The 23,810-nt window shown below is 65.5% G+C and overlaps 2 protein-coding genes across 2 annotated transcripts; both read right to left on the reverse strand.

The window, feature by feature from the left end:
• Positions 1-162: 162 nt before the first annotated feature.
• On the reverse strand, positions 163-3,824 carry LOC143157663 (uncharacterized). Its single transcript, XM_076332505.1, has 5 exons — positions 3,767-3,824; positions 2,127-3,205; positions 1,006-1,240; positions 837-891; positions 163-568 (listed from the first exon to the last, which is right to left on the reverse strand). Exon 2 carries the CDS (start codon positions 3,112-3,114, stop codon positions 2,146-2,148), a length of 969 nt encoding a protein of 322 aa, XP_076188620.1. The 5' UTR covers positions 3,115-3,205; positions 3,767-3,824; the 3' UTR covers positions 163-568; positions 837-891; positions 1,006-1,240; positions 2,127-2,145.
• Positions 3,825-11,926: 8,102 nt separating this feature from the next.
• On the reverse strand, positions 11,927-13,540 carry LOC143158918 (uncharacterized). The gene is made up of 2 exons (XM_076335380.1): positions 13,483-13,540; positions 11,927-12,922 (listed from the first exon to the last, which is right to left on the reverse strand). The coding sequence occupies exon 2, from the start codon at positions 12,829-12,831 to the stop codon at positions 12,025-12,027; it is 807 nt and encodes a 268-aa protein (XP_076191495.1). The 5' UTR covers positions 12,832-12,922; positions 13,483-13,540; the 3' UTR covers positions 11,927-12,024.
• Between the last annotated feature and the right edge of the window lie 10,270 nt (positions 13,541-23,810).

Consider the following 23,810-nt stretch of genomic DNA (forward strand, 5'->3'; position numbering starts at 1 on the left):
CCTGGGATGGAGCAGCTGGGGACATGCCAGCCCCCCCAGGGTGGGGACGAGGCACAGAGTGGCCCCAGTGCCTGTACCCACTGCCAGCACTGTCCCTGACACTCTCGTAGCCCTGGAGGTCACTGCCCCCCGTTCATGCAATAACTGAAGAGCTCTTGGGGATGTTTTAAGGATGCTACTGTTTTATTCTGATACAGGCTTAGTTTTGCCGCCGAGTTCTCCGCCAAGGTTCTCCGCCCCCGGGCTGTCCTTGTCGGGGGGGTCTGATGTAGTCCAGCAGCTCATGGACCTCCTCGAGTGTCTGTCTGGCCCCAAAACAGACACGTCTCCACATGCACGGTGCAGTTGATGGGGGGGCAGGGCTGGCAGGACCTCTCCGGATATTTGTGCAGCTCATGGGGCAGCCACCAGCGGGACTGAGGGCTGCTTCTGAGCAGGGAATCCCCAGTCACCTCTCTCAGTCATCTGCAGGCTGCGAGGGGCCGGGCGCCTTCCAGCCCGAGGAGAAAAGGGCCAGCCCAGGCCAGGGGCCGAGGACAGAGAGGGGCGCTGGGGCCACCAGTGGGCTCTGTGGGAGGGGGTACGGTGGGTGTCAGCAGAAGGCATTGCCCTGAAAGCTGCCATCCCTGCAGGGGTTTGCCATGGCCCTCCGCAAGCCATCCCCCCCCTTCCCCAGCCCCCCCAACCCCATCCCTTCCTCGGCTTCCTCAGGGCATCAGGGCTGACCCCGGCTCTGCGCCACATCCTGCTCTCGCCCACCCGCAGCCTCCCCAGGGCGACGGGGCAGGGGGACCCACGAGTTGGCCGCCCCCCCTGCAGGGAAGGGCTCTCCTTACCCTGCCTGCAGGCTCTCTGCAGACCACTCCACGCCTTCCCAGGGGATGGAGGCTCCTGAGGGAGGAGGCAGAGGGAGAGTGAGCAAGGGCAGCCGTCGCGGGGGCTCCCAGCTGCAATGGCGTCTCTTGGCCGGGAGCCGCTGCGGAGCTCTGGGATGGGGCTGCTCACCTATCGGGTCCTTCCTCCTGCTTCTCCTAGAGCTCTTCCCCGCGGAGGTCCCCTGCCCCCAGAAAGCAAGGCCCGGGTTATCGCGGGGTGTCTCCCCTCAGCCAGGAGGGCCCCTGCCCAGGAAAAAGCAGGACTGTGGGGCTGCTTCTGAGCTGGGAAGCCCCAGTCACCTCTCTCAGTCATCTGCAGGCTGCGCGGGGGGGGCTGCCCAGCGGGTAGTCTCTTCTTGGCCACCCTAGAAAAGAGAAGGGACGTGAGGAGGAACCCCTGGGCTCCATTTGTCCCCAGGCAGGAAGCCCCGGGGCAGGGAGGCCCCGCAGAGGCCCAGGCTGGAGGCAGAGGTGGCTCCTGGGGTCCAAACGGGGGCTCTGAGCGAAGGGGCTACGGGGGGTGTGAGCGGCGGGCATCGGGCATCTCCTGGGCATCCCTGGCATTTCATTTCCCCTTGCCCTCCGCAAGCCCCGCAGGACACACCACCTCCCCTGGCCTCTTCCACCCATCAGGGTCCTGCGCCTCTCGCTGGCTCTGTGCCGGATCCTGCCTCTCCGCGTGCTGTCCCTCCCAGCAGTCCCCGTGTGTGCACAGATGTGCACCGGGAAGTTAGCCGGGGCACTTCTTCCCCCCCCGCCCCAGGATCCCCACAGGCCCCGAGTGCCGATCCCCAGGAGAGCCCAGGAGGGCCCCCTTGCTGGTGGAGGGCGGTGGGGGAGGGAAATGGGGGTGCCTCTCCTAACCGCCGTGACCATCCTCCAAAAAAACCGACACCCTCTGGCCCCAGGCAGAGGGGGAGCCGAGCAGGTTGATGGGCAGCTGGCTCGGTGCACACAGAAACCATGTGGCTATCTGCTGGAACATCGCCACGGGGGCCAAAGGGACCACACCTCGCGGGGAGTCAACAATTTGGTGTCAGTTCCGCTCCTGTTTAACAGCCCATCCAAAGCAAAAATCAACGAGAGGCCGTCACGTCTCTCACCGTCATCCCAACACTCCCAGACCGCACTGTCTCGTCCTACAGAAACACCCCCTGAACAACACGGCTTCGACGGCTGCACAAGACAGCCCAGTCCCGTCCCCGCCCTCCCATGCTGTGCTCACCCTGCCCACGCTCCTCCCAGTCCCACCTTTTCCTGCCGGTGCTCCTTACGCCTCCATCGCCATGGCGTGGAAGAGCGCGTCGACCTTAAACCGGAGATGGAATGGCAGCGTCTGGTCCCCTTCCCCGGCGCCGCTGGGTGCCGAGCTCCAGCACGGCTTGGCCCTGACGCTCCTCCGCACGCGGGTCTTCAGTTTGGAGCAGGCCTGCCGGATGCGCTGCAGACTGAGCCCCTGCCCCAGGCCCTTGTACCCCACCCAGGGCAGGGGCTCCATCCCAACTCTCCGCAGACGGTCCAGGGCCTCACGGGAGGGGGGCTGTGCCCATGAGGGCAGGGGCCCCGTGGGGGCCAGGCTGGGGAGAGACTCCCCCTGCCCAGCTGGCTGCAGGTCTGCACTGCCGGCATCGCCGTATTGTGTCCACGTCTGCCTTGCAGGAGGAGCCCTTGCGTCCTGCCTGGCCGGTCTCATGGGTCCCTTCGGTGTTCCCAGGGCCCTGAGGACGGGGAACAACGCCTGCAAGCTCTCGCTGTTCCCAGAGCTCCCGGGCAGAGGCGCGTTGCACTCCTCGCAGCATCTCTCAGGGGCTATTTCGGGGAGCCGCTGGGTTATCTCCCACACGTAGAGCGGCTCCCCGCCGATGGCCAGCTCAAAGCCCAGCCCCAGTTCCAGCTGCAGGTCCTCCTCGTGCACCAGGAGGTCCACGCTGTAGAGGATGGCGGCCAGCACGGGCAGGTCCTGTTCTGCCGCGGTGGGCTCGCTGCGGTGCGGGCAGCTGCCCATGAGGCGTCGGCGGCACTGCAGGCAGACGAGGTATTCTTTCCTCACGGCTTTGCACGGGGTTGGAGCGCCGCTACCCTGAGCTGCCTTCAGCTCTCCCAGCAGGTCGAGGCAGATTTGGGTTATGTCCAGGGACTCCATCAGGGATCTGGCGAGCTCCTCCGTGTTGGTGATGGAAGGCTGGTTCCTGAGGAGCTCCGAGCTGGTGTCAGCACTGAAATGTCCACCTTGACCCATGTCTCCTGTCTCCCAGGGGAGCTCCCTTGCACAGGCTGCTTCCGCGCCGCAGTTGCTTCCCCACCATTCTCCTCCATGGGGCTTTCCCCACCTGTGGGGGGAAATCCCGGCTGGACTGTGGGGGCTGCTGTGGGACAGGACAGAGCCAGCACCCTCTCTCTGGCTTCTCCCGACCGACTGGGTGATCTCCCAGCTGCCCACAGCCAGCCCTGCCAGCTCTGGGATGCTCTGGGTCAGGTGGGGTCTTGGGGACATGGGGCAAGCCCAGCCCAGCAGGACGAGGCGCATAGCGAGGGGCCGGGCGCCTTCCAGCCCGAGGAGAAAAGGGCCAGCCCAGGCCAGGGGCCGAGGACAGAGAGGGGCGCTGGGGCCACCGGTGGGCTCTGTGGGAGGGGGTACGGTGGGTGTCAGCAGAAGGCATTGCCCTGGAAAGCTGCCATCCCCGCAGGGGTTTGCCCTGGCCCTCCGCAAGCCATCCCCCCCCTTCCCCAGCCCCCCCAACCCCATCCCTTCCTCGGCTTCCTCAGGGCATCAGGGCTGACCCCGGCTCTGCGCCACATCCTGCTCTCGCCCACCCGCAGCCTCCCCAGGGCGACGGGGCAGAGGGACCCACGAGTTGGCCGCCCCCCCTGCAGGGAAGGGCTCTCCTTACCCTGCCTGCAGGCTCTCTGCAGACCACTCCGCGCCTTCCCAGGGGATGGAGGCTCCTGAGGGAGGAGGCAGAGGGAGAGTGAGCAAGGGCAGCCGTCGTGGGGGCTCCCAGCTGCAATGGCGTCTCTCGGCCGGGAGCCGCTGCGGAGCTCTGGGATGGGGCTGCTCACCTATCGGGTCCTTCTTCCTCCTTCTCCTAGAGCTCTTCCCCGCGGAGGTCCCCTGCCCCCAGAAAGCAAGGCCCGGGTTAGCGCGGGGTGTCTCCCCTCAGCCAGGAGGGCCCCTGCCCAGGAAAGAGCAGGACTGTGGGGCTGCTTCTGAGCTGGGAAGCCCCAGTCACCTCTCTCAGTCATCTGCAGGCTGCGCGGGGGGGGCTGCCCAGCGGGTAGTCTCTTCTTGGCCACCCTAGAAAAGAGAAGGGACGTGAGGAGGAACCCCTGGGCTCCATTTGTCCCCAGGCAGGAAGCCCCGGGGCAGGGAGGCCCCGCAGAGGCCCAGGCTGGAGGCAGAGGTGGCTCCTGGGGTCCAAACGGGGGCTCTGAGCGAAGGGGCTACGGGGGGTGTGAGCGGCGGGCATCGGGCATCTCCTGGGCATCCCTGGCATTTCATTTCCCCTTGCCCTCCGCAAGCCCCGCAGGACACACCACCTCCCCTGGCCTCTTCCACCCATCAGGGTCCTGCGCCTCTCGCTGGCTCTGTGCCGGATCCTGCCTCTCCGCGTGCTGTCCCTCCCAGCAGTCCCCGTGTGTGCACAGATGTGCACCGGGAAGTTAGCCGGGGCACTTCTTCCCCCCCCGCCCCAGGATCCCCACAGGCCCCGAGTGCCGATCCCCAGGAGAGCCCAGGAGGGCCCCCTTGCTGGTGGAGGGCGGTGGGGGAGGGAAATGGGGGTGCCTCTCCTAACCGCCGTGACCATCCTCCAAGAAACGACACCCTCTGGGTGGGAGTGGATGTAACTGACCTAGGTACAGTTTGGTCCCGTGGTTTGGTAACAGGATCCACAGGCACCTTGTTGTGGTTTACTCTCGGTTTGGAGAGGAGATGGTGGTTACCGCCACCGTTTTCCCCAGGCTGGGGGAAGACGGGACCCTGACCCAGCCCCAGCTCAGGAGAGGGTGGCAGGGCACTGCCACTTCACGGTCTGGTCCCACCCAGCCTTGAGGGGCCTCTGAGGCTTGGGAGAGGACCCCAGTTCAGTCCTGCTTTGGGGAAAGGTGTGCCCCATTGCCGGTGAGTCCCAGTTTTGGGAACAACATCGGCCTGATCCAGGAGGCCACTGGCCTGCTGCTGATTTTGTCCAGGGGGGCAGAGGGCCCATGGCAGGGCAATATCTTGGGGAAGGGGGTATCGCTGCCCCGGTGCTGGGCTGGGGACAGGACAGGGATGTCCTTGACTTTGGGCTGAGCAGGGATTGGGAGGGGTGGTCCCTGGCCACCTGCCATTTGGCAGGGAGTGGGGAGTGTCTCTGACAGGTTCAGGATTCAGGGTGGTCCCTGACCCAAGGCCAGTTTGGGGAGAGGCCCTGGGTCCCGTGAAGGCTGGCACGGCCGTGTCGGGTCCCTGCCCCCTGCCAGTTCGTGGTAGGGGTCCTGGCCCCAGCGCCGGTGTGGGGCAGGGGATGTTCTGAGCCCTGGGGAGGGTCTCTGAGCCTGTGCTGGTCCTGGGTGGGAGGTCAGGACTGGGTGCCAGTTTGGGGCGAGGGATCTGGAACTGGCACCGGTTTGGGGGTGGGGGCACCAACCCCAGTGCCAGTTTGGGGAAGAGGAGATCATCTGCGACCAGACAAGGGGTCTGGGGAGAAGGTGCAGGACTTGGTGCCGGTTTGGGGCAGGGCGGGGGCCTGGACCCGGCTCTGATTTAGGGGGAGCCGGCTGGGGGCGCAGCCCGCCGCAACCGGGGCGGGGGGGGACGAGCCCAGTTTCTCACCGGCGCTTGGCATCGAGGCGGGCGGCGATGCGGCGGCGGCGGGCGGCGATGCGCTCCTCGGGGCCGGGGCCGGGGCCGGGGCCGGGGTCGCTGAGGGTCGGGGCCGGGGCCCGCCAGCCCGCCGCCGCCGCCGCCGCGCCCGCTCCCCGGCTCATGCGGCCCCGTCCCGCCCGGAGAGGCAGCTACCGCGCATGCGCGCCGCGGCTGGAGCGTCCCGGCGTCGCCTAGCAACGCCAACACAGCGCATGCGCATCGCCCCCTCCCCCGCGGCTCCGCGGCTCCGCGGCTCCGCGGCTCCGCGTCGCCCAGCAACGGCACGACCGCGCGTGCGCGCTGCCCCTTCCCGCTCCCGAGCGGCGCGCGCCACAGGGCGGCCGTTGGTGCGCGCGCGCGCGCGGGGCGTCCGGCGCCCTGAGGCGGGGGCGGCCGCGGGCCTGGCGCTGAGGGGAAAGAGCGAAAAAGGGGGGTCAAGGGCGACTTATTGGTGCTGAAAAACGGCGCCGGGGGCACTGTGAGATATTGCTGGGGTCCCGCGTCCTCTGCGCCGCACTGCTGGTGCTGGCTGGGCCTCCTCTTCTGCATTCCTCCTCTGTGGGTCCCATTCGTGGCTTTAGTCCCGGAGAAATGGGGCTGGAGGATGGTGTCGATCCCGAGGCTGTGCATCCCTCACCGGGGCTGGTAGAGGTGCCCAGCTGGCCACCGCGGGGCACCCAGGCTGGGGGTCTCGGAGCCCTTTGCCCACTGGGGCCATGGCGGGTGCCCTCAGGGGAAGGGGAGCGAGAGCTGGGGCTGGAGGCGTGGGAGCGCTCCCGAAAGGCTCGTTGGAGGGACATTCAGAAACAAGGATGAAGCAGGGACCTGGGATGGAGCAGCTGGGGACATGCCAGCCCCCCCAGGGTGGGGACGAGGCACAGAGTGGCCCCAGTGCCTGTACCCACTGCCAGCACTGTCCCTGACACTCTCGTAGCCCTGGAGGTCACTGCCCCCCGTTCATGCAATAACTGAAGAGCTCTTGGGGATGTTTTAAGGATGCTACTGTTTTATTCTGATACAGGCTTAGTTTCGCCGCCGAGTTCTCCGCCAAGGTCTTGTGTTCCTGGGGAGAGCGCTCACGGCTGCTCTTTGGGGTTCTCTGCTGCTGGAGGCTTCCAGAGATGACAGGCGGATCTTTGCTCCATCCCAGCAGAACACGAGGCGCTTGAGGGCCCCTCTTGTCCTTGGTCCCATGGCTGCACAGGGAACAAACCAGTCTGGGCTCTGCCTTCCCCTCTGGGCAGGAGGGGGGCAGGCAGACAGCAAGGTCCTGCAGCCACTGGTGGTGCCGGTGGCACGCAAGGGTTGGACATCTGTTGGACGTGCCCCCGGGCTGTCCTTGTCGGGGGGGTCTGATGTAGTCCAGCAGCTCATGGACCTCCTCGAGCGTCTGGCTGGCCCCAAAACAGACACGTCTCCACATGCACGGTGCAGTTGATGGGGGGCGGGGGCTGGCAGGACCTCTCCGGATATTTCTGCAGCTCATGGGGCAGCCACCAGCGGGACTGAGGGCTGCTTCTGAGCAGGGAAGCCCCAGTCACCTCTCTCAGTCATCTGCAGGCTGCGCGGGGAGGGCTGCCCAGCGGGTAGTCTCTTCTTGGCCACCCTAGAAAAGAGAAGGGACGTGAGGAGGAACCCCTGGGCTCCATTTGTCCCCAGGCAGGAAGCCCCGGGGCAGGGAGGCCCCGCAGAGGCCCAGGCTGGAGGCAGAGGTGGCTCCTGGGGTCCAAACGGGGGCTCTGGCAAAGGGGCTACGGGGGGTGTGAGCGGCGGGCATCGGGCATCTCCTGGGCATCCCTGGCATTTCATTTCCCCTTGCCCTCCGCAAGCCCCGCAGGACACACCACCTCCCCTGGCCTCTTCCACCCATCAGGGTCCTGCGCCTCTCGCTGGCTCTGTGCCGGATCCTGCCTCTCCGCGTGCTGTCCCTCCCAGCAGTCCCCGTGTGTGCACAGATGTGCACCGGGAAGTTAGCCGGGGCACTTCTTCCCCCCCCGCCCCAGGATCCCCACAGGCCCCGAGTGCCGATCCCCAGGAGAGCCCAGGAGGGCCCCCTTGCTGGTGGAGGGCGGTGGGGGAGGGAAATGGGGGTGCCTCTCCTAACCGCCGTGACCATCCTCCAAAAAAACCGACACCCTCTGGCCCCAGGCAGAGGGGGAGCCGAGCAGGTTGATGGGCAGCTGGCTCGGTGCACACAGAAACCATGTGGCTATCTGCTGGAACATCGCCACGGGGGCCAAAGGGACCACACCTCGCGGGGAGTCAACAATTTGGTGTCAGTTCCGCTCCTGTTTAACAGCCCATCCAAAGCAAAAATCAACGAGAGGCCGTCACGTCTCTCACCGTCATCCCAACACTCCCAGACCGCACTGTCTCGTCCTACAGAAACACCCCCTGAACAACACGGCTTCGACGGCTGCACAAGACAGCCCAGTCCCGTCCCCGCCCTCCCATGCTGTGCTCACCCTGCCCACGCTCCTCCCAGTCCCACCTTTTCCTGCCGGTGCTCCTTACGCCTCCATCGCCATGGCGTGGAAGAGCGCGTCGACCTTAAACCGGAGATGGAATGGCAGCGTCTGGTCCCCTTCCCCGGCGCCACTGGGTGCCGAGCTCCAGCACGGCTTGGCCCTGACGCTCCTCCGCACGCTGGTCTTCAGTTTGGAGCAGGCCTGCCGGATGCGCTGCAGACTGAGCCCCTGCCCCAGGCCCTTGTACCCCACCCAGGGCAGGGGCTCCATCCCAACTCTCCGCAGACGGTCCAGGGCCTCACGGGAGGGGGGCTGTGCCCATGAGGGCAGGGGCCCCGTGGGGGCCAGGCTGGGGAGAGACTCCCCCTGCCCAGCTGGCTGCAGGTCTGCACTGCTGGCATCGCCGCATTGTGTCCACGTCTGCCTTGCAGGAGGAGCCCTTGCGTCCTGCCTGGCCGGTCTCATGGGTCCCTTCGGTGTTCCCAGGGCCCTGAGGACGGGGAACAACGCCTGCAAGCTCTCGCTGTTCCCAGAGCTCCCGGGCAGAGGCGCGTTGCACTCCTCGCAGCATCTCTCAGGGGCTATTTCGGGGAGCCGCTGGGTTATCTCCCACACGTAGAGCGGCTCCCCGCCGATGGCCAGCTCAAAGCCCAGCCCCAGTTCCAGCTGCAGGTCCTCCTCGTGCACCAGGAGGTCCACGCTGTAGAGGATGGCAGCCAGCACGGGCAGGTCCTGTTCTGCCGCGGTGGGCTCGCTGTGGTGCGGGCAGCTGCCCATGAGGCGTCGGCGGCACTGCAGGCAGACGAGGTATTCTTTCCTCACGGCTTTGCACGGGGTTGGAGCGCTGCTACCCTGAGCTGCCTTCAGCTCTCCCAGCAGGTCGAGGCAGATTTGGGTTATGTCCAGGGACTCCATCAGGGATCTGGCGAGCTCCTCCGTGTTGGTGATGGAAGGCTGGTTCCTGAGGAGCTCCGAGCTGGTGTCAGCACTGAAATGTCCACCTTGACCCATGTCTCCTGTCTCCCAGGGGAGCTCCCTTGCACAGGCTGCTTCCGCGCCGCAGTTGCTTCCCCACCATTCTCCTCCATGGGGCTTTCCCCACCTGTGGGGGGAAATCCCGGCTGGACTGTGGGGGCTGCTGTGGGACAGGACAGAGCCAGCACCCTCTCTCTGGCTTCTCCCGACCGACTGGGTGATCTCCCAGCTGCCCGCAGCCAGCCCTGCCAGCTCTGGGATGCTCTGGGTCAGGTGGGGTCTTGGGGACATGGGGCAAGCCCAGCCCAGCAGGACGAGGCGCATAGCGAGGGGCCGGGCGCCTTCCAGCCCGAGGAGAAAAGGGCCAGCCCAGGCCAGGGGCCAAGGACAGAGAGGGGCGCTGGGGCCACCAGTGGGCTCTGTGGGAGGGGGTACGGTGGGTGTCAGCAGAAGGCATTGCCCTGAAAGCTGCCATCCCTGCAGGGGTTTGCCATGGCCCTCCGCAAGCCATCCCCCCCCTTCCCCAGCCCCCCCAACCCCATCCCTTCCTCGGCTTCCTCAGGGCATCAGGGCTGACCCCGGCTCTGCGCCACATCCTGCTCTCGCCCACCCGCAGCCTCCCCAGGGCGACGGGGCAGGGGGACCCACGAGTTGGCCGCCCCCCCTGCAGGGAAGGGCTCTCCTTACCCTGCCTGCAGGCTCTCTGCAGACCACTCCGCGCCTTCCCAGGGGATGGAGGCTCCTGAGGGAGGAGGCAGAGGGAGAGTGAGCAAGGGCAGCTGTCGCGGGGGCTCCCAGCTGCAATGGCGTCTCTCGGCCGGGAGCCGCTGCGGAGCTCTGGGATGGGGCTGCTCACCTATCGGGTCCTTCTTCCTGCTTCTCCTAGAGCTCTTCCTCGCGGAGGTCCCCTGCCCCCAGAAAGCAAGGCCCGGGTTAGCGCGGGGTGTCTCCCCTCAGCCAGGAGGGCCCCTGCCCAGGAAACCAGGCCCCTGGGAAGGGTAACTGGAGTTACAGGGACAGGAGTGTCCCTGGCCCCAGGCCTGGCACCTGGGCGGAGGTGGCTGCAGAACAGGGGCCTGGCTGGGTGGGCAATGGCCACTCTTCACTGCTCCGTCCCAAAATGGGGCCCCTCCCGAGCAGCCTGGGGATGGGCTCTGCCCCGGGCTAAGCCCTGCCCAGGGAGTGTTTGGGGCGATGCCAAGACGGACACCTACCTTGGCCTTGCTTTTGGGCCACCAGGTCATGCAGATGCCCAGACCCAGTATGGCCAACAAGGTGGGGGTGCAGGGCAGCACGATCACGCAGAGCCCCCAAACGCTCAGGCTTGAGGTGAAGAACAGCACCGTCAGCTGCCACTCCTCCATCTTGCCCAGGGAGCGCCAGAATCTCCTCCTGAGGTTCTGCATGATGAGGAGGGGATGTGCAAAGGGGTCAAGTGGGGAGGTCGAGAAACCCGGCGAGATCCCCTGAGGGGAGGAGAGGTTGGGGTGACACCAAAGCACCCCGCTCCTACCTGCTTGTTTGCTTTTCTTCCCATCTCTGATGTGTTTTTCACACTCTTGCCCATCTGCTCGCTTGCTCGCCAGCATGCGCGCAGTCGAAGTGACTCCTGACCCTCCCCAAAACCCACTGAAATAAGGGCCACGTTTGTGATGCAATGGTGACATTGCGTCGACACACAATGGCTGCCACAGTGACCCAGGGCTGAGGTGGCGCGGGGAAATGTGAAGCCATTAGCGAGCAGCTGCCCCAGAGCGCCCCTGTGTCAGGGTTTGGGGGGCACCCAGGGCACCCCAGGACATAGCCCAGGGCCTGCGGGGGAGCGCGCAGGGAAGGTTCCTCTGGGGCACCCGCCTCCACCCCTAGGCCAGGATGGGCCACTGTGATGGCTACCTGATCAACCGGAGATGGAATGGCAGCGTCTGGTCCCCTTCCCCGGCGCCGCTGGGTGCCGAGCTCCAGCCCCGCTCGGCCCCGACGCTCCTCCGCACTTTGGTTTGCAGTTTGGAGCAGGACTGCCTGTCACGTCCCACCTCCGAGAAGGGGAGAGTGACCAAGATTCGCAAATCCCCTCGGTGTGGATTAGGGTGAGATAACACTCAAGGTCCGCACATAAACATCGACTTTAATGGACCAAACATTCTGTAAACGTTGACCCTCTCACAATTCCATCCACCTAAGCTCTGCGCTTTTAGGCTGTATGAGAAGTTGAAGTAGGCCTTGTGTTACTTAGCAGCTTTAAGAGAACAGAAAGAGTCGGGGGGTGGGGGGGTGGGGAGAGAGAGATGGGGAGATCACCAGCCCTGGATCCAGCGTCGGACCTGCCGACGGGGGTGTTCGGTGTAGAGAGTGCCCCAGGTGGGTCGTATGCGCCCCTATTTATTGGCCCCAGTCCAAGACTTCTGGAATCTTCTCTCGCCCCGGTTCCAGGAGTGGCTGAGACACCAGTCAGTCAAGGGAAGTGAGACCAGGCCCCTTCCCGTGGCTGACGTCTGGAGCCTTCTCTCGGGGCATTGTCTGGGCTCACAGCACAGTCACTTGGGCCTCGTCCCTTACGATGCCCCATCCCTGGAAGTGTTCAAGGTCAGGCTGGACGAGGCTTTGAGCAACCTGATCTAGTGGATCATGTCCCAGCGCATGGCAGGGGGGTTGGGTTAGACGATCTTCAAAAGTCCCTTCCAACCCAAACCATTCTGTGATGGCATGGTTCTATGAGAACTCACTGACGACTGTCACAGGCAAAACAAACTCAACTTGGGGAAGATTAATTCCATTTATTGCCAATCAAAAAGTAGGAGAGTAAGAAACAAAAACAAAAGTAAAAACACCTTTCCCCCTCTCCGTCTTCTTCCCAGGTTCAACTTGGCTCCTCCATTCCCAACTCTTTGACCTCCTCTCCCCCAAGGGGCAAAGAGGGATGCCCTGGTACCCCACCCAGGGCAGGGGCTCCATCCCAACTCTCCCCCTGTGCCCATGAGGGCGGGGGCCCCGTGGGGGCCAGGCTGGGGAGAGACTCCCCCTGCCCAGCTGGCTGCAGGTCTGCACTGCTGGCATCGCCGCATTGTGTCCACGTCTGCCTTGCAGGAGGAGCCCTTGCGTCCTGCCTGGCCGGTCTCATGGGTCCCTTCGGTGTTCCCAGGGCCCTGAGGACGGGGAACAACGCCTGCAAGCTCTCGCTGTTCCCAGAGCTCCCGGGCAGAGGCGCGTTGCACTCCTCGCAGCATCTCTCAGGGGCTATTTCGGGGAGCCGCTGGGTTATCTCCCACACGTAGAGCGGCTCCCCGCCGATGGCCAGCTCAAAGCCCAGCCCCAGTTCCAGCTGCAGGTCCTCCTCATGCACCAGGAGGTCCACGCTGTAGAGGATGGCGGCCAGCACGGGCAGGTCCTGTTCTGCCGCGGTGGGCTCGCTGCGGTGCGGGCAGCTGCCCATGAGGCGTCGGCGGCACTGCAGGCAGACGAGGTATTCTTTCCTCACGGCTTTGCACGGGGTTGGAGCGCCGCTACCCTGAGCTGCCTTCAGCTCTCCCAGCAGGTCGAGGCAGATTTGGGTTATGTCCAGGGACTCCATCAGGGATCTGGCGAGCTCCTCCGTGTTGGTGATGGAAGGCTGGTTCCTGAGGAGCTCCGAGCTGGTGTCAGCACTGAAATGTCCACCTTGACCCATGTCTCCTGTCTCCCAGGGGAGCTCCCTTGCACAGGCTGCTTCCGCGCCGCAGTTGCTTCCCCACCATTCTCCTCCATGGGGCTTTCCCCACCTGTGGGGGGAAATCCCGGCTGGACTGTGGGGGCTGCTGTGGGACAGGACAGAGCCAGCACCCTCTCTCTGGCTTCTCCCGACCGACTGGGTGATCTCCCAGCTGCCCGCAGCCAGCCCTGCCAGCTCTGGGATGCTCTGGGTCAGGTGGGGTCTTGGGGACATGGGGCAAGCCCAGCCCAGCAGGACGAGGCGCATAGCGAGGGGCCGGGCGCCTTCCAGCCCGAGGAGAAAAGGGCCAGCCCAGGCCAGGGGCCGAGGACAGAGAGGGGCGCTGGGGCCACCAGTGGGCTCTGTGGGAGGGGGTACGGTGGGTGTCAGCAGAAGGCATTGCCCTGAAAGCTGCCATCCCTGCAGGGGTTTGCCATGGCCCTCCGCAAGCCATCCCCCGCCTTCCCCAGCCCCCCCAACCCCATCCCTTCCTCGGCTTCCTCAGGGCATCAGGGCTGACCCCGGCTCTGCGCCACATCCTGCTCTCGCCCACCCGCAGCCTCCCCAGGGCGACGGGGCAGGGGGACCCACGAGTTGGCCGCCCCCCCTGCAGGGAAGGGCTCTCCTTACCCTGCCTGCAGGCTCTCTGCAGACCACTCCGCGCCTTCCCAGGGGATGGAGGCTCCTGAGGGAGGAGGCAGAGGGAGAGTGAGCAAGGGCAGCTGTCGCGGGGGCTCCCAGCTGCAATGGCGTCTCTCGGCCGGGAGCCGCTGCGGAGCTCTGGGATGGGGCTGCTCACCTATCGGGTCCTTCTTCCTCCTTCTCCTAGAGCTCTTCCCCGCGGAGGTCCCCTGCCCCCAGAAAGCAAGGCCCGGGTTAGCGCGGGGTGTCTCCCCTCAGCCAGGAGGGCCCCTGCCCAGGAAAGAGCAGGACTGTGGGGCTGCTTCTGAGCTGGGAAGCCCCAGTCACCTCTCTCAGTCATCTGCAGGCTGCGCGGGGGGGGCTGCCCAGCGGGTAGTCTCTTCTTGGCCACCCTAGAAAAGAGAAGGGACGTGAGGAGGAACCCCTGGGCTCCATTTGTCCCCAGGCAGGAAGCCCCGGGGCAGGGAGGCCCCACAGAGGCCCAGGCTGGAGGCAGAGGTGGCTCCTGGGGTCCAAACGGGGGCTCTGAGCGAAGGGGCTACGGGGGGTGTGAGCGGCGGGCATCGGGCATCTCCTGGGCATCCCTGGCATTTCATTTCCCCTTGCCCTCCGCAAGCCCCGCAGGACACACCACCTCCCCTGGCCTCTTCCACCCATCAGGGTCCTGCGCCTCTCGCTGGCTCTGTGCCGGATCCTGCCTCTCCGCGTGCTGTCCCTCCCAGCAGTCCCCGTGTGTGCACAGATGTGCACCGGGAAGTTAGCCGGGGCACTTCTTCCCCCCCCGCCCCAGGATCCCCACAGGCCCCGAGTGCCGATCCCCAGGAGAGCCCAGGAGGGCCCCCTTGCTGGTGGAGGGCGGTGGGGGAGGGAAATGGGGGTGCCTCTCCTAACCGCCGTGACCATCCTCCAAGAAACGACACCCTCTGGGTGGGAGTGGATGTAACTGACCTAGGTACAGTTTGGTCCCGTGGTTTGGTAACAGGATCCACAGGCACCTTGTTGTGGTTTACTCTCGGTTTGGAGAGGAGATGGTGGTTACCGCCACCGTTTTCCCCAGGCTGGGGGAAGACGGGACCCTGACCCAGCCCCAGCTCAGGAGAGGGTGGCAGGGCACTGCCACTTCACGGTCTGGTCCCACCCAGCCTTGAGGGGCCTCTGAGGCTTGGGAGAGGACCCCAGTTCAGTCCTGCTTTGGGGAAAGGTGTGCCCCATTGCCGGTGAGTCCCAGTTTTGGGAACAACATCGGCCTGATCCAGGAGGCCACTGGCCTGCTGCTGATTTTGTCCAGGGGGGCAGAGGGCCCATGGCAGGGCAATATCTTGGGGAAGGGGGTATCGCTGCCCCGGTGCTGGGCTGGGGACAGGACAGGGATGTCCTTGACTTTGGGCTGAGCAGGGATTGGGAGGGGTGGTCCCTGGCCACCTGCCATTTGGCAGGGAGTGGGGAGTGTCTCTGACAGGTTCAGGATTCAGGGTGGTCCCTGACCCAAGGCCAGTTTGGGGAGAGGCCCTGGGTCCCGTGAAGGCTGGCACGGCCGTGTCGGGTCCCTGCCCCCTGCCAGTTCGTGGTAGGGGTCCTGGCCCCAGCGCCGGTGTGGGGCAGGGGATGTTCTGAGCCCTGGGGAGGGTCTCTGAGCCTGTGCTGGTCCTGGGTGGGGGGTCAGGACTGGGTGCCAGTTTGGGGCGAGGGATCTGGAACTGGCACCGGTTTGGGGGTGGGGGCACCAACCCCAGTGCCAGTTTGGGGAAGAGGAGATCATCTGCGACCAGACAAGGGGTCTGGGGAGAAGGTGCAGGACTTGGTGCCGGTTTGGGGCAGGGCGGGGGCCTGGACCCGGCTCTGATTTAGGGGGAGCCGGCTGGGGGCGCAGCCCGCCGCAACCGGGGCGGGGGGGGACGAGCCCAGTTTCTCACCGGCGCTTGGCATCGAGGCGGGCGGCGATGCGGCGGCGGCGGGCGGCGATGCGCTCCTCGGGGCCGGGGCCGGGGCCGGGGCCGGGGTCGCTGAGGGTCGGGGCCGGGGCCCGCCAGCCCGCCGCCGCCGCCGCCGCGCCCGCTCCCCGGCTCATGCGGCCCCGTCCCGCCCGGAGAGGCAGCTACCGCGCATGCGCGCCGCGGCTGGAGCGTCCCGGCGTCGCCTAGCAACGCCAACACAGCGCATGCGCATCGCCCCCTCCCCCGCGGCTCCGCGGCTCCGCGGCTCCGCGGCTCCGCGTCGCCCAGCAACGGCACGACCGCGCGTGCGCGCTGCCCCTTCCCGCTCCCGAGCGGCGCGCGCCACAGGGCGGCCGTTGGTGCGCGCGCGCGCGCGGGGCGTCCGGCGCCCTGAGGCGGGGGCGGCCGCGGGCCTGGCGCTGAGGGGAAAGAGCGAAAAAGGGGGGTCAAGGGCGACTTATTGGTGCTGAAAAACGGCGCCGGGGGCACTGTGAGATATTGCTGGGGTCCCGCGTCCTCTGCGCCGCACTGCTGGTGCTGGCTGGGCCTCCTCTTCTGCATTCCTCCTGTGTGGGTCCCATTCGTGGCTTTAGTCCCGGAGAAATGGGGCTGGAGGATGGCGTCGATCCCGAGGCTGTGCATCCCTCACCGGGGCTGGTAGAGGTGCCCAGCTGGCCACCGCGGGGCACCCAGGCTGGGGGTCTCGGAGCCCTTTGCCCACTGGGGCCATGGCGGGTGCCCTCAGGGGAAGGGGAGCGAGAGCTGGGGCTGGAGCCGTGGGAGCGCTCCCGAAAGGCTCGTTGGAGGGACGTTCAGAAACAAGGATGAAGCAGGGACCTGGGATGGAGCAGCTGGGGACATGCCAGCCCCCCCAGGGTGGGGACGAGGCACAGAGTGGCCCCAGTGCCTGTACCCACTGCCAGCACTGTCCCTGACACTCTCGTAGCCCTGGAGGTCACTGCCCCCCGTTCATGCAATAACTGAAGAGCTCTTGGGGATGTTTTAAGGATGCTACTGTTTTATTCTGATACAGGCTTAGTTTCGCCGCCGAGTTCTCCGCCAAGGTCTTGTGTTCCTGGGGAGAGCGCTCACGGCTGCTCTTTGGGGTTCTCTGCTGCTGGAGGCTTCCAGAGATGACAGGCGGATCTTTGCTCCATCCCAGCAGAACACGAGGCGCTTGAGGGCCCCTCTTGTCCTTGGTCCCATGGCTGCACAGGGAACAAACCAGTCTGGGCTCTGCCTTCCCCTCTGGGCAGGAGGGGGGCAGGCAGACAGCAAGGTCCTGCAGCCACTGGTGGTGCCGGTGGCACGCAAGGGTTGGACATCTGTTGGACGTGCCCCCGGGCTGTCCTTGTCGGGGGGGTCTGATGTAGTCCAGCAGCTCATGGACCTCCTCGAGCGTCTGGCTGGCCCCAAAACAGACACGTCTCCACATGCACGGTGCAGTTGATGGGGGGCGGGGGCTGGCAGGACCTCTCCAGATATTTCTGCCAGCTCATGGGGCAGACACCAGCGGGACTGAGGGCTGCTTCTGAGCAGGGAAGCCCCAGTCACCTCTCTCAGTCATCTGCAGGCTGCGCGGGGAGGGCTGCCCAGCGGGTAGTCTCTTCTTGGCCACCCTAGAAAAGAGAAGGGACGTGAGGAGGAACCCCTGGGCTCCATTTGTCCCCAGGCAGGAAGCCCCGGGGCAGGGAGGCCCCGCAGAGGCCCAGGCTGGAGGCAGAGGTGGCTCCTGGGGTCCAAACGGGGGCTCTGAGCGAAGGGGCTACGGGGGGTGTGAGCGGCGGGCATCGGGCATCTCCTGGGCATCCCTGGCATTTCATTTCCCCTTGCCCTCCGCAAGCCCCGCAGGACACACCACCTCCCCTGGCCTCTTCCACCCATCAGGGTCCTGCGCCTCTCGCTGGCTCTGTGCCGGATCCTGCCTCTCCGCGTGCTGTCCCTCCCAGCAGTCCCCGTGTGTGCACAGATGTGCACCGGGAAGTTAGCCGGGGCACTTCTTCCCCCCCCGCCCCAGGATCCCCACAGGCCCCGAGTGCCGATCCCCAGGAGAGCCCAGGAGGGCCCCCTTGCTGGTGGAGGGCGGTGGGGGAGGGAAATGGGGGTGCCTCTCCTAACCGCCGTGACCATCCTCCAAAAAAACCGACACCCTCTGGCCCCAGGCAGAGGGGGAGCCGAGCAGGTTGATGGGCAGCTGGCTCGGTGCACACAGAAACCATGTGGCTATCTGCTGGAACATCGCCACGGGGGCCAAAGGGACCACACCTCGCGGGGAGTCAACAATTTGGTGTCAGTTCCGCTCCTGTTTAACAGCCCATCCAAAGCAAAAATCAACGAGAGGCCGTCACGTCTCTCACCGTCATCCCAACACTCCCAGACCGCACTGTCTCGTCCTACAGAAACACCCCCTGAACAACACGGCTTCGACGGCTGCACAAGACAGCCCAGTCCCGTCCCCGCCCTCCCATGCTGTGCTCACCCTGCCCACGCTCCTCCCAGTCCCACCTTTTCCTGCCGGTGCTCCTTACGCCTCCATCGCCATGGCGTGGAAGAGCGCGTCGACCTTAAACCGGAGATGGAATGGCAGCGTCTGGTCCCCTTCCCCGGCGCCACTGGGTGCCGAGCTCCAGCACGGCTTGGCCCTGACGCTCCTCCGCACGCGGGTCTTCAGTTTGGAGCAGGCCTGCCGGATGCGCTGCAGACTGAGCCCCTGCCCCAGGCCCTTGTACCCCACCCAGGGCAGGGGCTCCATCCCAACTCTCCGCAGACGGTCCAGGGCCTCACGGGAGGGGGGCTGTGCCCATGAGGGCAGGGGCCCCGTGGGGGCCAGGCTGGGGAGAGACTCCCCCTGCCCAGCTGGCTGCAGGTCTGCGCTGCTGGCATCGCCGCATTGTGTCCGTGTCTGCCTTGCAGGAGGAGCCCTTGCGTCCTGCCTGGCCGGTCTCATGGGTCCCTTTGGTGTTCCCAGGGCCCTGAGGACGGGGAACAACGCCTGCAAGCTCTCGCTGTTCCCAGAGCTCCCGGGCAGAGGCGCGTTGCACTCCTCGCAGCATCTCTCAGGGGCTATTTCGGGGAGCCGCTGGGTTATCTCCCACACGTAGAGCGGCTCCCCGCCGATGGCCAGCTCAAAGCCCAGCCCCAGTTCCAGCTGCAGGTCCTCCTCGTGCACCAGGAGGTCCACGCTGTAGAGGATGGCAGCCAGCACGGGCAGGTCCTGTTCTGCCGCGGTGGGCTCGCTGCGGTGCGGGCAGCTGCCCATGAGGCGTCGGCGGCACTGCAGGCAGACGAGGTATTCTTTCCTCACGGCTTTGCACGGGGTTGGAGCGCCGCTACCCTGAGCTGCCTTCAGCTCTCCCAGCAGGTCGAGGCAGATTTGGGTTATGTCCAGGGACTCCATCAGGGATCTGGCGAGCTCCTCCGTGTTGGTGATGGAAGGCTGGTTCCTGAGGAGCTCCGAGCTGGTGTCAGCACTGAAATGTCCACCTTGACCCATGTCTCCTGTCTCCCAGGGGAGCTCCCTTGCACAGGCTGCTTCCGCGCCGCAGTTGCTTCCCCACCATTCTCCTCCATGGGGCTTTCCCCACCTGTGGGGGGAAATCCCGGCTGGACTGTGGGGGCTGCTGTGGGACAGGACAGAGCCAGCACCCTCTCTCTGGCTTCTCCCGACCGACTGGGTGATCTCCCAGCTGCCCGCAGCCAGCCCTGCCAGCTCTGGGATGCTCTGGGTCAGGTGGGGTCTTGGGGACATGGGGCAAGCCCAGCCCAGCAGGACGAGGCGCATAGCGAGGGGCCGGGCGCCTTCCAGCCCGAGGAGAAAAGGGCCAGCCCAGGCCAGGGGCCGAGGACAGAGAGGGGCGCTGGGGCCACCAGTGGGCTCTGTGGGAGGGGGTACGGTGGGTGTCAGCAGAAGGCATTGCCCTGAAAGCTGCCATCCCTGCAGGGGTTTGCCCTGGCCCTCCGCAAGCCATCCCCCCCCTTCCCCAGCCCCCCCAACCCCATCCCTTCCTCGGCTTCCTCAGGGCATCAGGGCTGACCCCGGCTCTGCGCCACATCCTGCTCTCGCCCACCCGCAGCCTCCCCAGGGCGACGGGGCAGGGGGACCCACGAGTTGGCCGCCCCCCCTGCAGGGAAGGGCTCTCCTTACCCTGCCTGCAGGCTCTCTGCAGACCACTCCGCGCCTTCCCAGGGGATGGAGGCTCCTGAGGGAGGAGGCAGAGGGAGAGTGAGCAAGGGCAGCTGTCGCGGGGGCTCCCAGCTGCAATGGCGTCTCTCGGCTGGGAGCCGCTGCGGAGCTCTGGGATGGGGCTGCTCACCTATCGGGTCCTTCTTCCTCCTTCTCCTAGAGCTCTTCCTCGCGGAGGTCCCCTGCCCCCAGAAAGCAAGGCCCGGGTTAGCGCGGGGTGTCTCCCCTCAGCCAGGAGGGCCCCTGCCCAGGAAACCAGGCCCCTGGGAAGGGTAACTGGAGTTACAGGGACAGGAGTGTCCCTGGCCCCAGGCCTGGCACCTGGGCGGAGGTGGCTGCAGAACAGGGGCCTGGCTGGGTGGGCAATGGCCACTCTTCACTGCTCCGTCCCAAAATGGGGCCCCTCCCGAGCAGCCCGGGGATGGGCTCTGCCCCGGGCTAAGCCCTGCCCAGGGAGTGTTTGGGGCGATGCCAAGACGGACACCTACCTTGGCCTTGCTTTTGGGGCACCAGGTCATGCAGATGCCCAGACCCAGTATGGCCAACAAGGTGGGGGTGCAGGGCAGCACGATCACGCAGAGCCCCCAAACGCTCAGGCTTGAGGTGAAGAACAGCACCGTCAGCTGCCACTCCTCCATCTTGCCCAGGGAGCGCCAGAATCTCCTCCTGAGGTTCTGCATGATGAGGAGGGGATGTGCAAAGGGGTCAAGTGGGGAGGTCGAGAAACCCGGCGAGATCCCCTGAGGGGAGGAGAGGTTGGGGTGATGCCAAAGCACCCCGCTCCTACCTGCTTGTTTGCTTTTCTTCCCATCTCTGATGTGTTTTTCACACTCTTGCCCATCTGCTCGCTTGCTCGCCAGCATGCGCGCAGTCGAAGTGACTCCTGACCCTCCCCAAAACCCACTGAAATAAGGGCCACGTTTGTGATGCAATGGTGACATTGCGTCGACACACAATGGCTGCCACAGTGACCCAGGGCTGAGGTGGCGCGGGGAAATGTGAAGCCATTAGCGAGCAGCTGCCCCAGAGCGCCCCTGTGTCAGGGTTTGGGGGGCACCCAGGGCACCCCAGGACATAGCCCAGGGCCTGCGGGGGAGCGCGCAGGGAAGGTTCCTCTGGGGCACCCGCCTCCACCCCTAGGCCAGGATGGGCCACTGTGATGGCTACCTGATCAACCGGAGATGGAATGGCAGCGTCTGGTCCCCTTCCGCGGCGCCGTTGGGTGCCGAGCTCTAGCCCCGCTTGGCCCCGACGCTCCTCCGCACTTTGGTTTGCAGTTTGGAGCAGACTGCCTGTCACGTCCCACCTCCGAGAAGGGGAGAGTGACCAAGATTCGCAAATCCCCTCGGTGTGGATTAGGGTGAGATAACACTCAAGGTCCGCACATAAACATCGACTTTAATGGACCAAACATTCTGTAAACGTTGACCCTCTCACAATTCCATCCACCTAAGCTCTGCGCTTTTAGGCTGTATGAGAAGTTGAAGTAGGCCTTGTGTTACTTAGCAGCTTTAAGAGAACAGAAAGAGTCGGGGGGTGGGGGGGTTGGGGAGAGAGAGATGGGGAGATCACCAGCCCTGGATCCAGCGTCGGACCTGCCGACGGGGGTGTTCGGTGTAGAGAGTGCCCCAGGTGGGTCGTATGCGCCCCTATTTATTAGCCCCAGTCCAAGACTTCTGGAATCTTCTCTCGCCCCGGTTCCAGGAGTGGCTGAGACACCAGTCAGTCAAGGGAAGTGAGACCAGGCCCCTTCCCGTGGCTGACGTCTGGAGCCTTCTCTCGGGGCATTGTCTGGGCTCACAGCACAGTCACTTGGGCCTCGTCCCTTACGATGCCCCATCCCTGGAAGTGTTCAAGGTCAGGCTGGACGAGGCTTTGAGCAACCTGATCTAGTGGATCATGTCCCAGCGCATGGCAGGGGGGTTGGGTTAGACGATCTTCAAAAGTCCCTTCCAACCCAAACCATTCTGTGATGGCATGGTTCTATGAGAACTCACTGACGACTGTCACAGGCAAAACAAACTCAACTTGGGGAAGATTAATTCCATTTATTGCCAATCAAAAAGTAGGAGAGTAAGAAACAAAAACAAAAGTAAAAACACCTTTCCCCCTCTCCGTCTTCTTCCCAGGTTCAACTTGGCTCCTCCATTCCCAACTCTTTGACCTCCTCTCCCCAAGGGGCAAAGAGGGATGCCCTGGTACCCACCCAGGGCAGGGGCTCCATCCCAACTCTCCCCTGTGCCCATGAGGGCGGGGGCCCGTGGGGGCCAGGCTGGGGAGAGACTCCCCCTGCCCAGCTGGCTGCAGGTCTGCACTGCTGGCATCGCCGCATTGTGTCCACGTCTGCCTTGCAGGAGGAGCCCTTGCGTCCTGCCTGGCCGGTCTCATGGGTCCCTTCGGTGTTCCCAGGGCCCTGAGGACGGGGAACAACGCCTGCAAGCTCTCGCTGTTCCCAGAGCTCCCGGGCAGAGGCGCGTTGCACTCCTCGCAGCATCTCTCAGGGGCTATTTCGGGGAGCCGCTGGGTTATCTCCCACACGTAGAGCGGCTCCCCGCCCGATGGCCAGCTCAAAGCCCAGCCCCAGTTCCAGCTGCAGGTCCTCCTCATGCACCAGGAGGTCCACGCTGTAGAGGATGGCGGCCAGCACGGGCAGGTCTGTTCTGCCGCGGTGGGCTCGCTGCGGTGCGGGCAGCTGCCCATGAGGCGTCGGCGGCACTGCAGGCAGACGAGGTATTCTTTCCTCACGGCTTTGCACGGGGTTGGAGCGCCGCTACCTGAGCTGCCTTCAGCTCTCCCAGCAGGTCGAGGCAGATTTGGGTTATGTCCAGGGACTCCATCAGGGATCTGGCGAGCTCCTCCGTGTTGGAAGGCTGGTTCCTGAGGAGCTCCGAGCTGGTGTCAGCACTGAAATGTCCACCTTGACCCATGTCTCCTGTCTCCCAGGGGAGCTCCCTTGCACAGGCTGCCTTCCGCGCCGCAGTTGCTTCCCCACCATTCTCCTCCATGGGGCTTTCCCCACCTGTGGGGGGAAATCCGGCTGGACTGTGGGGGCTGCTGTGGGACAGGACAGAGCCAGCACCCTCTCTCTGGCTTCTCCCGACCGACTGGGTGATCTCCCAGCTGCCCGCAGCCAGCCCTGCCAGCTCTGGGATGCTCTGGGTCAGGTGGGGTCTTGGGGACATGGGGCAAGCCCAGCCCAGCAGGACGAGGCGCATAGCGAGGGGCCGGGCGCCTTCCAGCCCAAGGAGAAAAGGGCCAGCCCAGGCCAGGGGCCGAGGACAGAGAGGGGCGCTGGGGCCACCAGTGGGCTCTGTGGGAGGGGGTACGGTGGGTGTCAGCAGAAGGCATTGCCCTGAAAGCTGCCATCCCTGCAGGGGTTTGCCATGGCCCTCCGCAAGCCATCCCCCGCCTTCCCCAGCCCCCCAACCCCATCCCTTCCTCGGCTTCCTCAGGGCATCAGGGCTGACCCCGGCTCTGCGCCACATCCTGCTCTCGCCCACCCGCAGCCTCCCCAGGGCGACGGGGCAGGGGGACCCACGAGTTGGCCGCCCCCCCTGCAGGGAAGGGCTCTCCTTACCCTGCCTGCAGCTCTCTGCAGACCACTCCGCGCCTTCCCAGGGATGGAGGCTCCTGAGGGAGGAGGCAGAGGGAGAGTGAGCAAGGGCAGCTGTCGCGGGGGCTCCCAGCTGCAATGGCGTCTCTCGGCCGGGAGCCGCTGCGGAGCTCTGGGATGGGGCTGCTCACCTATCGGGTCCTTCTTCCTCCTTCTCCTAGAGCTCTTCCCCGCGGAGGTCCCCTGCCCCCAGAAAGCAAGGCCCGGGTTAGCGCGGGGTGTCTCCCCTCAGCCAGGAGGGCCCCTGCCCAGGAAAAAGCAGGACTGTGGGGCTGCTTCTGAGCTGGAAGCCCCAGTTCACCTCTCTCAGTCATCTGCAGGCTGCGCGGGGGGGGCTGCCCAGCGGGTAGTCTCTTCTTGGCCACCCTAGAAAAGAGAAGGGACGTGAGGAGGAACCCTGGGCTCCATTTGTCCCCAGGCAGGAAGCCCCGGGGCAGGGAGGCCCCACAGAGGCCCAGGCTGGAGGCAGAGGTGGCTCCTGGGGTCCAAACGGGGGCTCTGAGCGAAGGGGCTACGGGGGGTGTGAGCGGCGGGCATCGGGCATCTCCTGGGCATCCCTGGCATTTCATTTCCCCTTGCCCTCCGC

Source organism: Aptenodytes patagonicus, chromosome 3 (genome assembly GCF_965638725.1).
Source record: "Aptenodytes patagonicus chromosome 3, bAptPat1.pri.cur, whole genome shotgun sequence".
In the NCBI taxonomy this organism is placed as follows: Eukaryota; Metazoa; Chordata; class Aves; order Sphenisciformes; family Spheniscidae; genus Aptenodytes; species Aptenodytes patagonicus.